The sequence below is a fragment of the Chamaea fasciata genome, unplaced genomic scaffold (genome assembly GCF_029207755.1).
Source record: "Chamaea fasciata isolate MVZ Bird 193981 ecotype frontalis unplaced genomic scaffold, bChaFas1.0.hap1 SCAF_14, whole genome shotgun sequence".
Taxonomy (NCBI): Eukaryota; Metazoa; Chordata; class Aves; order Passeriformes; family Sylviidae; genus Chamaea; species Chamaea fasciata.
This window is the reverse complement of record NW_027094099.1, coordinates 6,437,766-6,452,330: the sequence shown is the minus strand read 5'-3', so window position 1 is coordinate 6,452,330 and position 14,565 is coordinate 6,437,766. Positions and strand designations below refer to the sequence as shown.

General features: G+C 41.9%; 1 protein-coding gene across 1 annotated transcript in view; it reads left to right on the top strand.

The window, feature by feature from the left end:
- The window catches only part of MINDY2 (MINDY lysine 48 deubiquitinase 2), a 34,385-nt gene extending 19,908 nt beyond the window's left edge, over positions 1-14,477 (top strand). Inside the window, exons 7-9 of the mRNA XM_066196066.1 lie at positions 4,129-4,302; positions 5,204-5,377; positions 6,764-14,477. Of these exons, the coding sequence (XP_066052163.1) occupies positions 4,129-4,302; positions 5,204-5,377; positions 6,764-6,883 (468 nt within the window). The 3' untranslated portion in view covers positions 6,884-14,477. The remainder of the gene's footprint in view (positions 1-4,128; positions 4,303-5,203; positions 5,378-6,763) is intronic.
- The last annotated feature ends 88 nt before the right edge of the window (positions 14,478-14,565 follow it).

The window sequence follows — 14,565 nt, the reverse complement described above, 5'->3', positions numbered from 1 at the left end:
CCCTCGGGGGCCGTGTGTCCCCGTCCCTCGGGGGCCGTGTGTCCCCGTCCCTCGGGGGCCGTGTGTCCCCGTCCCTCGGGGGGCTCTCTGTCCCTGTCCCTCGGGGGCCGTGTGTCCCCGTCCCTCGGGGGGCTCTCTGTCCCCGTCCCTCGGGGGCCGTGTGTCCCTGTCCCTCGGGGGGCCGTGTGTCCCCGTCCCTCGGGGAGCTCTCTGTCCCTGTCCCTCGGGGGCCGTGTGTCCCTGTCCCTCGGGGGCCGTGTGTCCCTGTCCCTCGGGGGCCGTGTGTCCCTGTCCTCGGGGGCCGTGTGTCCCTGTCCCTCGGGGGGCCGTGTGTCCCCGTCCCTCGGGGAGCTCTCTGTCCCCGTCCCTCGGGGGGCCGTGTGTCCCCGTCCCTCGGGGGCCGTGTGTCCCCGTCCCTCGGGGGGCCGTATGTCCCCGTCCCTCGGGGAGCTCTCTGTCCCTGTCCCTCGGGGGGCCGTATGTCCCCGTCCCTCGGGGGCCGTGTGTCCCTGTCCTCGGGGAGCTCTCTGTCCCCGTCCCTCGGGGGCCGTGTGTCCCTGTCCTCGGGGAGCTCTCTGTCCCCGTCCCTCGGGGGCCGTGTGTCCCTGTCCCTCGGGGAGCTCTCTGTCCCCGTCCCTCGGGGGGCCGTGTGTCCCCGTCCCTCGGGGGGCTCTCTGTCCCCGTCCCTCGGGGGCCGTGTGTCCCCGTCCCTCGGGGGGCTCTCTGTCCCTGTCCCTCGGGGGCCGTGTGTCCCCGTCCCTCGGGGGGCTCTCTGTCCCCGTCCCTCGGGGAGCTCTCTGTCCCCGTCCCTCGGGGGCCGTGTGTCCCCGTCCCTCGGGGGCCGTGTGTCCCCGTCCCTCGGGGGGGCTCTCTGTCCCTGTCCCTCGGGGGGCCGTGTGTCCCTGTCCCTCGGGGGGCCGTGTGTCCCCGTCCCTCGGGGAGCTCTCTGTCCCTGTCCCTCGGGGGCCGTGTGTCCCCGTCCCTCGGGGAGCTCTCTGTCCCTGTCCCTCGGGGGGCCGTGTGTCCCCGTCCCTCGGGGAGCTCTCTGTCCCTGTCCCTCGGGGGGCCGTGTGTCCCCGTCCCTCGGGGGGCCGTGTGTCCCTGTCCTCGGGGAGCTCTCTGTCCCCGTCCCTCGGGGGCCGTGTGTCCCCGTCCCTCGGGGAGCTCTCTGTCCCTGTCCCTCGGGGGGCTCTCTGTCCCTGTCCTCGGGGCTGTCCCTGTCCCTGAGAGGCAGCCCCGGCCCGGGCTGTGGGAAGTGCCGGGGAAGGGCGGCTCCTTCCTGGCCCCAGGCGCGGCCCGGCTCGGTGCAGCCCCGGCTCGGAGGCAGCGCGAAGGTCGGCGGATAAAAGGCCTTTCCAGGATCGCTCCTTGCTGCAGCCTGGCTGTGCCCCTGGATGTGGCCGTGCCTTCAGCGTGGGGAAGAGAACGTGCCTGGCATTAAAACGGTGCCCACCAAGCCAGTGTGTGGATAGGGCCTCTATTTTCTTGTTGCAAGTAGAAGGAAGAAACCCGTGATGAGAGGCTGCACATTACAGCTCATAGCGAAAGAGCCAACTCCTCTTACTTTATAGATGAAATTATTGCCAAAGACTCTGTGAATATTAGCAATATTGTGAGGGTCCTGGTTGGTTGGTTTTGGTTTTTTTTTGGTGGGATTCAACTTAATTATACTAATATGATGTAGAGAACAGATTAGTTGGTTAAAAATAAGACTTTGGATCTCTGATCTGTGATTTCCCAGTTTTCTTTCATTCCAATAATGTGAACAGGAACTCTGTCTCTTATCAGGAACTAGGGAGCCTGTGTTTGTTGGTTTGCTGAGCTTTGTCCAAGTGAAGCAGAATGTTTTAAGGTATGCAGTTGGCATTGGAGTTGCAGTGCTGGTGTTCAGGTTGTGTGGTGGTATGTAATGCAGTTTATTGCCTTTCATTAGGGAGCTGTGTTACATTTATTTTCTATTCCTTACTCTAACGTGACATTTTTACAAGTAGTGTTCGACTGAGAAATTCTTACAAAGTAAGAATATGAATTGTATTAAAGATTTGAAACAGGTCTCTTTCAAAAAAATGTTAGCTTTAATCCATCCTTAGACACTAGATTCCAATTCCATGAAGGCAATGATATGCTGCAATATTTGTGTGTGGTAAAATTAAGCTTATAATAGTTTGGAGATAGGAAAACTCGTATTCACAATTTCAGTGTTACTAAGCTACACAGTTTATGGGCTGTAATTAAAAATGTATGGGCATAATAGAGGAAAACCTGAGAGACATACACATAACCCCCTTTTTTAGGTTTTGAGTCGATGTACTGATCAAAATAAAATGTAGAAGTTCAAATACATTTTATCTTAGAAATTCTGGGAATTTTTTTTTACATCTTTTTGAAGACTTCTTATACACAAAATGTTGTGAAATAGGTATTCTGTGCAAACTGGAAACGTCGCGAAACTACTTCCTTTTATTTTCTTCAGGTCATCTTAAGTGTCAGGAGTATTGTTCAGCCCTTAATCAGGTTTCCAAGGGACAGATGATTCTTTGAACATGTTATGTGATCAGACTCATTGCTGACGCTTGTGTCTATGTCTGTGAATCCCCCCTGTGCTGGTTAACTCCCATTGCCAAGCTTGAACATGCAGCAGTGTTAGCTGTTTGGTTTGGGTTTTCTATCCGCTCCATCTGGCCTTGTGTATAGGTCTGTGTTATGGTATTAGGTAATATTGGAATAATTGCTGCACATGAGTCTTCAAATAATATTTTTGTTACATCAAGTGACTTCCCAGCCCCAGGAGGGGTGGCTGTAAACAGAGTGGGACTGACGAGATGTGATTGGAATTTCAGCATCTCTCTTAGAGTTATTTAATGACATCAGGCAACTCCGGGAGCTCGTTCTGTATGTGTTGGGCATGGACGGAGTTTCCATTTCTTGCCTGTTTAGCCTTAGAAATCATTAGAACAGGATCTGCCTCTTGCTTTGGTACAGCTTTAGCACAGTGATCTTTGGGAACCCTTCGTGTGCTGCTGGAATACAAATACCAGATTTTTGTGGATGCCACAATAAACTGCCTTGATTTTTACAGCTAAACCCCTGCTACAAGTTTTGTATTGCGTGTATTGATCTGGTACATTCAGTAATACTAATGGAGGCTTCAGTCTTAATGTGCTGTATGGTCAGTAACAACATTCTCGATTTGGAGTATAATACTAAAAACTTGATTAAAAAGGTAGGATGAAACAAAGGGATTGATTTAAATGGAAATCTGAACAGGTGTTTTGTGCTGCTTTGCTGTCCCTCAGACATGCAGCACCATCTCCTCTGACCTGGGGCCGCCTTCAGTTATTTCCCTTGGATTTCAGCTCCTCTCCCACTCCTTCAGCCTAAGCTTGTATTTCACAGCCTAAGCTTATATTTCATCCTTCCAGTGCCTTGGTATCTGCACTTATTGTCTCCTTCACTCCAGACCAGCCCATTTTATAATTTCAGACTTTGAAATCAAGAAATTTGGTTTTATGGAACTGTAAAATTACTAAAATGCTAACACAAGCAGTTATTGGTGATAAGTCATAGCAAGAATCTTAAATGTAGAGCTTTCAATTGACACAGACCTCAAATTCTATCAAAACTCATTAGGAAACATGAAGTCTGAGACATGGCCATTTTGAGGTAATGCCTCTTGGATTGCTTGGAAAGATTACCTTTGTTTCCATAACTTGCCTTTAGAATTTAATCTGATTACTCCTGGGATTAAAAGTGTTTGTTGCTAGTTTTTAAATCTACTTATTAGATGTGTTTCTAAAGAGCTGTCAAGGTATATAGCTTGATATATATTAGTATATTCATTCATATATATATACATTAATGTTTTATGTTAATTTCTAGTCAATATGAACTTTCATTAAGAGTGAAGAGTTTCAAGATGGAATACAGAAATTGTGTGGCTGTTAATTTAGCATTGAATACTAGTATCTGGTCGTTTAATGCTGTTTGCTGATTTATTTAATTATTAAACTTGTTAAAAACTCTAAATGAATGTTTATTGGAATGCAACACTTGTATCATTTCTGCTACTTAGATTGTAAAAAGTTGGGGTTTTTTAGTTTTACAAGTTTTTCTTGTTCTTCTGTATAGGGTCAGCTTTACCTGCTGGTGACAGACCAGGGCTTTCTTACAGAAGAGAAGGTGGTGTGGGAAAGCTTACACAACGTGGATGGTGACGGGAATTTCTGTGACTCTGAATTCCACCTGCGGCCTCCATCAGACCCTGAAACTGTCTACAGAGGGCAGCAGGATCAAATAGATCAGGTACTGGATTTGTGCTTTTCCGCTGGAAGATAGTACTGATCTTTAGTCATATTTATGTGTAATTCCACAGATGTGTGGATATGTGTGTATACTCATGCATATGTGGGACTGTAAGACTTTAGGTAATCAGACTGGGGTTCCCAAAAGTGCCATTTGAAAGTATTAATATGGTTTTGAGGGAGGAGAAGTAAGACTGGATAGTCTGGAAAATGGGATTTTAATCTCTCAGAATCCACTTCTGCCAAGTCCTCACTCAGGTGAAATGTCACCTCTGCTTTGTATGTGGAAACAGAAGCAGACTGTGGAACTTCCTCCTACATAACAAACTCCCTTCAGCTGCCCACTTGGCTGAATGTGGGAGGAACCTGGCAGCAGACTGTGTGTCATGGTGGCTGTTGGTTACTCGTGAGACACAGAGTTGCAGAAATCATGTCTGAGGTGGGGCTGAGTTGTAGCAGTTAATGCACAAGTGCAGAGCAAGACGAAGTTCCTTGGAAATCTTACATTCTGAACAAGTTTACAGTGATCACCGTTCATGTTTTTTAAATATTAGGGGAAAATGAATAAGATGCTTCTTAATAAATAAAAAAAATCTGAGAGAGAATTTGCTGCTGTCTAGGTACCAGAATTTAAACCTGAGAGCAAAAAATTTTAATTAGTTTTTGTTTGTTCTGTGCTGCAGCTTAGGCATTGTGAAAGCAGGCATGTAAAGTAGCTGGTCTCAGCCTTTCTGCAGCTAAGGTTATGAACAGGTTCTGAAACAAATTCCTGATCTCCATTTGACGATAAGGCTAGGAGAAAAGTGGTGGTACTGTGTAGCTGCACATGCTGAAAAATTCACCTGATAGGACTTGACTCTTTTCTCTGTGAAAGAGCATTAATTAACAAATTTACTGTTTAGGATTATCTGATGGCATTGTCTCTGCAACAAGAGCAGCAGAATCAAGAGATTAACTGGGAACAGATCCCAGAAGGAATCAGTGATCTAGAGCTAGCGAAGAAGCTCCAGGAAGAGGAGGACAGGAGAGCTTCTCAGTACTATCAGGAACAAGAACAGGCAGCTGCTCAGGTCCAGGTAAGAAAACAGTACTACAGAATATGATCATCACTTTTAGAAAGTATTAATAACTGCATAGACACATCTGTGCTTGTATGTATTTCTGCCTAGGTGAACATAGGAATCTTCAGGAATATGCTACAGTTGTTGGAGTATGCATGTAGATGTGGCAACTACAAATATTTAAATACTTTAAAGCAGGCTTAACCTTCTAAATTAGGGTTTCATTTATACTGCTTAATTTGTAATGATGGTATGAATTAATGTATCACGTTCAAAAGAGGCCATTAGCTAGTATTTTACATTACTTGCAGAAGAGCATTCTACTAAACTTTTTTATAATAGTTGAAGCTTTGTCTTGATTTTGTCTTGCAGAAGTTTGTTGCTGTACATTTTTAGGTGAATTAGCATGTGATCTCATGTGAATCTATTCTGTTGTTCCAAATTAGGCAATTCACAGTTTATCCCAGTACACCTTTCCATCCCATACCCATAAGTAGCTGATTTCAAAATCTTCTGGAAATGTGATTAATGCACATGTCTATGCAAAAGTGCAATTTAACTGAATCTTCTGTGCCAAGGACAATATTAAGTTGGTGTTTTGGATTTAGAGAGTTCTTAACCACTGAGGACTTCCAGAACTGCTTTTATGTACAAATACATCAGAAATAATCTATATAAAGCCTGCATCTTTGGACTGAAGTAATTCAGAACCATTAACTGATAAGTTTGTTAAGCACGAAACAAGAATTTTGACAGGTACAAGTTGTGTTATTTGCACTGCTCGTTGCTTTAATAGCACACTGTCTAAACCACAGAATCGTAACTGCTGGCTGCCAAAGGCAGAGGGAACTGAAGAACCTGCTGAACAGGATTAAGAGCCTGCTCATTTGCAGCTATGAATGGGTAACAGAGGGAATAGATGATGAATTAACAAAACTTGTGTTGCCTTTGTATACCAACCCCCTTGCCAAGTTATTAAAGAGTTTCTAGTCACAAAAAGCTGCTGCCTTACCATTATCACATGGTCCACACCACAGTTTACTCTGCAGATAGTGAAATGTGGATTATGTACTTAAAAGAGAAACTAAGAAAAAATTCCAGTACAATAACACAGAAGTGCCAGAAAATGCTTGAAACCATATTTTATTGAAACTGATCTGAATATGTGGACACAACAGAAGTGACACATGAAACTTGAAATATATATTCAGCTGACTTCATTTTCAATAAATGTGCAGTTTTGTGGAGGTTCTAGAGTAGGTATACCAAAAACCCCTACCTGAATTCTGCTGGTTTGCATAACACTTAAACTCTTTGTTTGTGATCTTGAGCACACAGTGACAGTTCAGGCTGTATGTGCAGTGGTGCTGGGTTTATTCCCGTGTTATTTTCCCTACACAGCAGGTACAAGGTGCTGCCTCTCCAGCCAGCGCAAGACAATCCGCGAGTAACGAGCGCAAACGCAAAGAGCCTCGAGAGAAGGAGAGGGAGAAAGAGAAGAACAGCTGTGTTCTCTTGTAACAGAAAATGGATTCCACCTGGAGCCAAGTGCATGTCCTCAGAAGCAAAAACAAGGAGTAAAAAGGAAGACAAACCTGTTACATGCCGCCTGTGCCTGATTACCCCATGGATTTAGTTCATGTTCCAAGAGAGGATGGATGACTTTGTAACAATCAGACAGACTTCCTTCAAAGTCATGGCGCGTGCTGCTCAAGAGGGAATTCCAAACCACAGTTGGATGCGGCTGTGCTTTGAGTTAGTCATAAGAAATACTGCACCTTGTAGCTGAACACACAACTCATGGCAAGTCCTGTGTCATAGTGACATCCATTACTCATTACAACAGTTAGTAAGCTATTTTATCTTCTACTCTAAACAAAGGTAATTCATTTTGTGTAAGGCTTTTTCCTGAAGTCTGTACACGAGCACAATGGAGTTCTGTGTTAATTCCATAGTATGAAACTATATCTTAGGCTGGGTATGGTCTCCACGACACAAGAGCCCAAATAACAGCTGGGCACTGCCTCCTCAGTGTGTCCAGATTTCTTTGCTTCTGGATCTGGTATGTTCTTTTTTTGAACCCAGATTTATACTTGTTACTGCTATCACTGCATCTCCTGGCCAGCTTTCTTGCCCCAAGAATATGTGACCTGATAGGCAGCATACAAAAATTGTCATGAAAAAATGGGGCATTTATTAAAAAGCAAGATGAATACTGATTGCTTTTCTTGCAACTACAAACTGGGTATGGCAACTCAGATATTATCAGGGTTAAACAAGTAATTTTATAGGTAACTTCTTTTTCTTTTATTATTTTTTCTCTTGTAGGTAAACTGGACCAGATAAGCTTTTATTTATTGACCTCTCCATATGATAGATGAATGATGAGAGGATACTAAAGTCTATAATAATCGTTATTCTATATAAGAATGCAGAGTTAAAATAACTAACTATCTGCCTTTTATCCAGAAGTACCTTGAACTTCAACATGACGTTAACGTGTCCACTTGTATATTTAAGCAAGTGTACTGTAGTTAAAAACACACTTTTTTGTTTGTTTTATAAATCATGTATTCTTAAAAAAAGCACACTTCTGAAGGGGTGAGAGAGGAGTAAAACTGCTCTCTGAGATGGTTTGAAAGGTGGTCAGGTGTAATATTTTGTTTTTTAAATCACTAATTTAGAATTTTTGGAAACCAGATTTTTCTAATTTATGGGAACCAAATAAACATGTTGCGTCTTGTAGTATTTATAGAATGCAGAAACAGAACACTTGATGAATTTTGAGGGAACCACAAATCTTCCTCCACTCCCATTAAATCAATAACAATTACCTTCTTGCTTTTGATAAAAATTTCTATTTAGCGATTTGTAGATACTTTCGAAAAAGGCTGCTTCTCCTGGACAAGTTCTGTATCTGTGCTCTAAGCCTTAGTGTTCACACAGAATAACCTGGGCAAGCCAAGGTGGAATATGACATTCCTGCTTCCAGGTGTTTGGAGAATGTCTAGAAAAGTGGGTGTCTAACACAAGGCACCGATAAAAAGTCACTTGACATTTATTTCAGGCAAACTTGCTGCACTGATGGCAACCAGTCATCACACACATCTGTTACCAACCTAGAATGAAAATGAGATAAGGGAAGAATGTCTTACCAACTAAAGGGCCAATTTGTATCACTTTTCTTCCATGCCTTTTCCTCTTTCGTTTTTTTCCACTTTTGTTACGATTTCCCTTTTATAATGATGAAGTAATGAACAGTAGGAGGTCTCTAATATATAAACTGTAAATTTAAAAATATCTTCTCTAGAAAAGTCATGCCCAGAGAAGTAATTTTAATACTTAATGTATGCAGTTCAGATAATTTTCTATGTCAAAGCAAAGGTTGATGTCTTTTTTCCTTTGCAGCAGCCTAACTTCTTCAAACAAATTAATGTGATGGAGGATCACCAACATAATGACTTAGCTACTTTAAGTAGATGAGAAACTATTCCAATAGTGTCAATAACAGAGACTTTAAGCCAGAATGTTGTTTAAAAACATTCTGTTACTAAGATTTTTCCAAATTTGTGTATTTACATTTATTTATTGACCTTGAAAAATAAATATGTCAAGCTAAGTGTTTGTTATTATTTTCAGTGACAGTATTGCCACTTTAACTCCTTTTGGAAGGAATCTAGCTGTTGTGGCTATGGAGTTTATCTCTTTGCCTAAGACACTTGCTGGTATTAGAAGAACTCATGTAACATTTCCAGTTTCAGACTGATGTGCCTGAAACTTAATAAACTGTAGTTAGAGGAATTATGGTCATTTGGTCACAGGAAGAAGAGTTAAATGCAGTGCTCATCATGAAGTTCCAACTCCCAGATAATTCAGTTGCTTGCAGTAGAGCAGTAAAGGGTTTCAGGGTATTTGAGATGGAAGGCATGCTGTTCTCTGTTAATATCCTTTTTTCTTTACAGGTCTTGAAGCTTTGGAAAAAAGGTAAAGAATTCCTGAAATCTAGGGCTGCATGAGTTGAACGTGTTAGTGGCAAAAGTTATAAGCAGTTGAGCTTCCTAATACCCAAAATGAAATTCATCTGGAAGCTTAATTTATGCCCTACTGGGAGTAGCCATTCCAAAAGCACCTGTCACAGTTGGTATCTCTGACAGTATCCGAGGATCAAAACACATGAATAGAATTGCTTTTCTCTGTATGAAGTGAGCTTGGAAAACAGTATTGCACAATATAGTCTCGGAGTACCAGGAAGACAATATCTACTTCTGTTTACTTCATTTGCCTTTTTTTTTTTTCTTTTTTTTTTTTTCCAGCTCATGTTCTGGCAAAAGGGTATAGATTTGTACTTTATTTATACAATTTAGCGTGCACATGCTGCAAATTCCTACATAATATATATGAAAGTGTCCAGAAAAGTAGAGTAGAACTTGTTTTCCACTAGGTGAATGCTAGCACAGAAAACAAAATCATAGAATTTTTGTTGTTGCATTATAGTTGTGACATAAAAAAGCTACATACAAGTATTCTTAAGATTAGCAAAAAACTGAGCACTGCCATAGAGATGTTTTTCTATAAGGCACTTTGTAAATGTGCACCGGTTTTCTTGTGACACTCATGGAATCTGCAACCCAACAAAGCAGATCCAAGTAACTCCAGAGAACGAAATTAGCCTTCCTGAAAATTCACTTAAACACAATGCAAAACCTACGTTTTGTAGCTGTCCCTGTCGTTCCTGTAAGAAATAATGTGTTCAGAGTGTCTCTGCAGAGCTGCTCTTGTGGCTCACAGGCACACGAGCTCCAAGGGAAGCACAGGCTCTGCTGGGAACCTCAGCTTGCCAGGCAGGCTCTTACTCACTTGGTATTTCACATTATTGTCATGTTTCTTCAAACTTGTATACACAAGCTTCTGAAAAAAATTTTCCAGTATGTAATAAAAGGCAGTTTTGAGTTCTTGAAATGGAATTTTCTTGTGCATTCAGCAGGAAGTACTCAAGTGAAAGGTAAAGTTGATGTTCCTGCTCCACTGGTTCTGTAACAAAGTCAGCTCTTGGCTTGATCAGGTCTTTGCATTAGGATGCTTATTAGAGAAATCTATACAAACTACATCCTTCCAGACAACATGCTGAATTAAGAGCTTATTTTATATAAAAGTAGATTTTTAGAGGTTGCAGCATTAAACAGGTGACTCAGGAAATGCACATGAATTGATGCAGAATCCTCATTAGAAAGCATACTACAGAAAAACAAAAATAACAAGCTGTAGTTTGTTTGCCATAGACTGCTCCCATTTTTTCCATCTGTGCTATGGTGAAGAACGAACACCCTGATAGCAAGAAAAATCCAACTCTAAAAAATGCTCATTCAGTCCAGCATATGATGGCAAATGTCACGTGCAAGGCCTGAAAATGGCATTTCATCTTGACAAATGCTCATCCTTTTTCTTCCAGCATAACTAGCCAGAGACTCTTAGGGTTGAGTGGGAAGATGGGAAGAGGTGAGTGACACCTTCTCAAACCGCATCATTTACAGAGTTTGTCTGATGTTCAGTGTTCCTGTACACCTCCCTCCTGTTCACAGCTTGGCCAGGAGAAAAGCAATGAATTTAAGCTTGGCTGTGATCTGCTTTGATGGGGGAGTGCCACAGGGGAATGCTAAGGAGAAAAGAGAAGCTGGAACATAAAAGTCCCTATGCTACCTCTTGAGATTGTTTAAGGCTTCGTCCTTAGTTCTGCTGTTATTTTGGACACAAATAGCTGTGGCACAGCGTGCAGTGGCTACGTTTTCTCACCTAGGTAATGCCCAGCAGGTTCATTTCCTGGCAGGTTGGCAGTGTCTGTCCCTGGACACACTGCTCTTCACTCTCACTGTGCTTCAGAGTCAGGACTAGCTGTGCTGATCCTCTGATAGCCCCAGATATTCTTATTAAATGTCAGTTGCCTAACGTTCAGTTTTGGTCAATGTCAGCTGCTATCCGACTGAGCTCTCTTTGCTGGAGAGTTCTCTCTAGAGAACTTGCTGAAATCTGCCTTCCCCATTCTTTTTCTCGTTCGTAGGATTACTTGTGTTCATGGAGAAGCTTCATGTGCTGAAATGGGCAATTCCTTGTTTTTCAAGGTTAAAACCTTTAAATACTCAGTTAATTTTCACTAGAAAGTCAAGACTCCATGTTTGCCTCTACAACACAGAAAAATGTGCAACATAATAATGGTATTTTAGGGAAATCCTAGGGGACAATTCAGAAGTTGTTCCAGCACTTTTGCTAGCTCAGTCTCAACACTGCTGCAATCAAGGGCAGCTGCTGTGCTCAGTGCCCACGGGGCTGAGGCACTGCCCGTGCTGCCCCCCTGGCCGAGCTGTGCCCTCAGGGCAGCAGGGGCTGGGGCAGGGCCGGTGTTCTGTGGCCAGAAGTGAACGAATGGGGTTGTTTGATAGAGTCAAACCCTCAGCCAAATGCACAGAGATCTTGGGGGTGGACAGGGACACAAACTCAGCTGAGTTTGGTTATTTTTTTAAATTACTCTCTTGAACTTCCTTTAGCGCTGACCCAATTTCAGTTTAGGGCCCATCCACCGTAAGTGATACCTATTGTGAAACATATGGGGATTGATCTAATAGTGTCGCATGAGCCAAAGCCTTTAGCTGAGACAAACTGAGGTTCTCCACCACAGAGCTGGATCAAAGAATGGGATGCTCCATCTGTCTTGAAAGTTCATGTTCTCCTTCCTTGTTGAAGCCCTTAGGAAAATTTGGATGGGCGTTTTGAGTTAAAACTTCAGCTGTAACTTTGAAACGTTAAGTTTATGTTAAGCAGTTTTGAAAATTTCACCCTAGTTTAGCATTTTTAGATTTCTTCTGAATGTGTTTCCAAAAAAGCTGGGATAACTTGTAGTTTTGTCAGAAACCTTGTGATGGCTTTTGTTCCTGCTTACTGGCCAAGGAAAAGGTCAAAATTGCAATTAGAACCAACACCAGTGTGTCTTAAATCACTTTAGGAACTTCAATCAGCTGAGTACTGGGAACACCCTTGGGTTTGTTCATCTCTTGTTTTGGGGAACTCCAAAATAACCAGCAAAACAGCCGATTTTCTCTCTAGTATTCTGTTATCAGGCCAGCAACAGGTCTGTTAATTTTGGGGCTTTTGTTATAGCAAATTAATCAGAGCCAGAAACTGGTTTATCTTGGTTACTGTTTTGTTTACAATTGAGTTTCAGTGAAGCCCTTCACACTGAAAGTTTGAAACCAGGTTCTCTCTGAGGTGCCAGGATGGGGATTTTGGCCAATTCCATGGGTAGATATTACCACTGATTCTGTTAAGTACAGGAAAAAAAGTATTGCTGTGGAAATAAAATCCTTCTTTTGCTTGGAAAAGCAGAGTAGTAGATGGTGTCTTCAAGACACTGCAGATAGTCACAGCGAACCAAGGAACCTGCATATGGACTTTAAACTATTTGTAATCCAGCTTTTGCATTTTTTATCATCAGTAGTTAATTATGTTTGCATTCCATATACTCGGGTTACAGCAGTATGCTTGTATTTCTGGATTTCTTTTTCTTAGGGATTGGCAAGCAGAAAAACTTTTCGAGAACTCCTTAAAAAAAGTGACTGTAGCTACAGTGATTTCAAGGGACAAACCTACTGTAGCAAGGGTTTCTTCACCCGTATTTTGGTAACTCTGGAAATCACTAGTGCTGTAACATGCTGAAAAGTGTGCCTGGTCAGGGAGTTACAGTCCAGACATTGATGAAGTAAGCAGGTTTTGGTTTGGATACACTTTGTACTGGCTAAGACACCCCCAATTAATGCAGGTTGCTATCAGATTATACTGGACAAGTCATAGCACCTGTGAATGTTTTTTCCCTGTGTTTCTGCAGTGTGTAGTCACTGTTTACAGGCTGAGCCTCACAACTTTGATAGCAATTCTTAGAACTATAGACGTATCAAGTGTTTGTGCTGTGCCACAGAAATCTGTTCTAAATCTGTTACATCTTGCTCAGTATTACGCTAATTCCTTATAGCAATTTCTTTCTAAGGGAATGAGAAATACTGTCAGCAGTTTGCCCACAATAACCTGATAGAGCTTTAATGTTAAATGACACGGTTTTGGTTTATATTACAGCTTTCAGCAAAACAAGTTCTTATCTAGGTTTGTTTGTTTGTTTGTTTTAAAGCAATTTTCAATTATCCTTTTATCTGGTCACCAGCTGCACAGCCCTTATTTGTACCACTTGTGATAATCACCTTTTACACATACATGTAACCGTAGTGAAGAAAGGACTGATGGAACATACAAAAATGAATTCTACAGGAGTCACCCCAAGTTCTCCAGTGCTAAGTTAAATATTTGTTGTCTTAATTGCCTTGACTGCATCTTTTTACAATGAAATGTTTTTTAAAAAAGCTCCACAGACAAACCTGACATATTTTAGCCAAGTTCCAAAATACTTCCAGATTAGTAACGTCTTCAAGCTGCCACCAGAATCGTGCAATTCCTGTGTCAAATCAGCAGTTTAGCTGTGAGTCTGTTAGTCACCCCATGCTTACCTGATCTCTAAATCTAGTCTTCTAAGGAAATGCAAAATAAAGCTCATGCAAGTGACTCTGGATTTACCAAGAGAGGGGAGAAGTTAATTTTTTAAACTTGTATTTTAGAGGTGCATGACACAATTAAATCTAGTCATGCAGTAGCATTTGTACCAATGTATGTGAATTAAATACTTTCCATCATGTTCCACCATTATCCAACACTGTAATAATGGCATCTACAAGTTCAACTACTGAATGTTTTGCATTTTAAAAGCCTTAATTGTTTATATTGTATTAATGTGTTTTTAAAGACTACAAGGAAATAACAGTTTCCTTGTAAATTGTTAAAATAATTTTGAACACAAATAATTTTCAGAGAAATCCAGTTCTGTATCTTAATACCCCTTTTTGTTTGTGTACCACAAAGCTGTTAAATTCTGTTAACCTTTTAAATAGTGTCTCCTGTTATCAGCCTCTCTCTAGTTCAAAGTCTTTACCCAACTGAGATTTATTTTGGTTAACAGTCTTCTGAAACTCATTGTATGTAAATAAATTTAAGTGAGCAAACTTAAATAAATATTTCATTTAGATATTTAAGTTCTTTCCTAATAATAAAGGTTGGATGATATACTTAAAAAAAACCCAACAAGCAATAACCCAACAAAAACTCACTCTGGA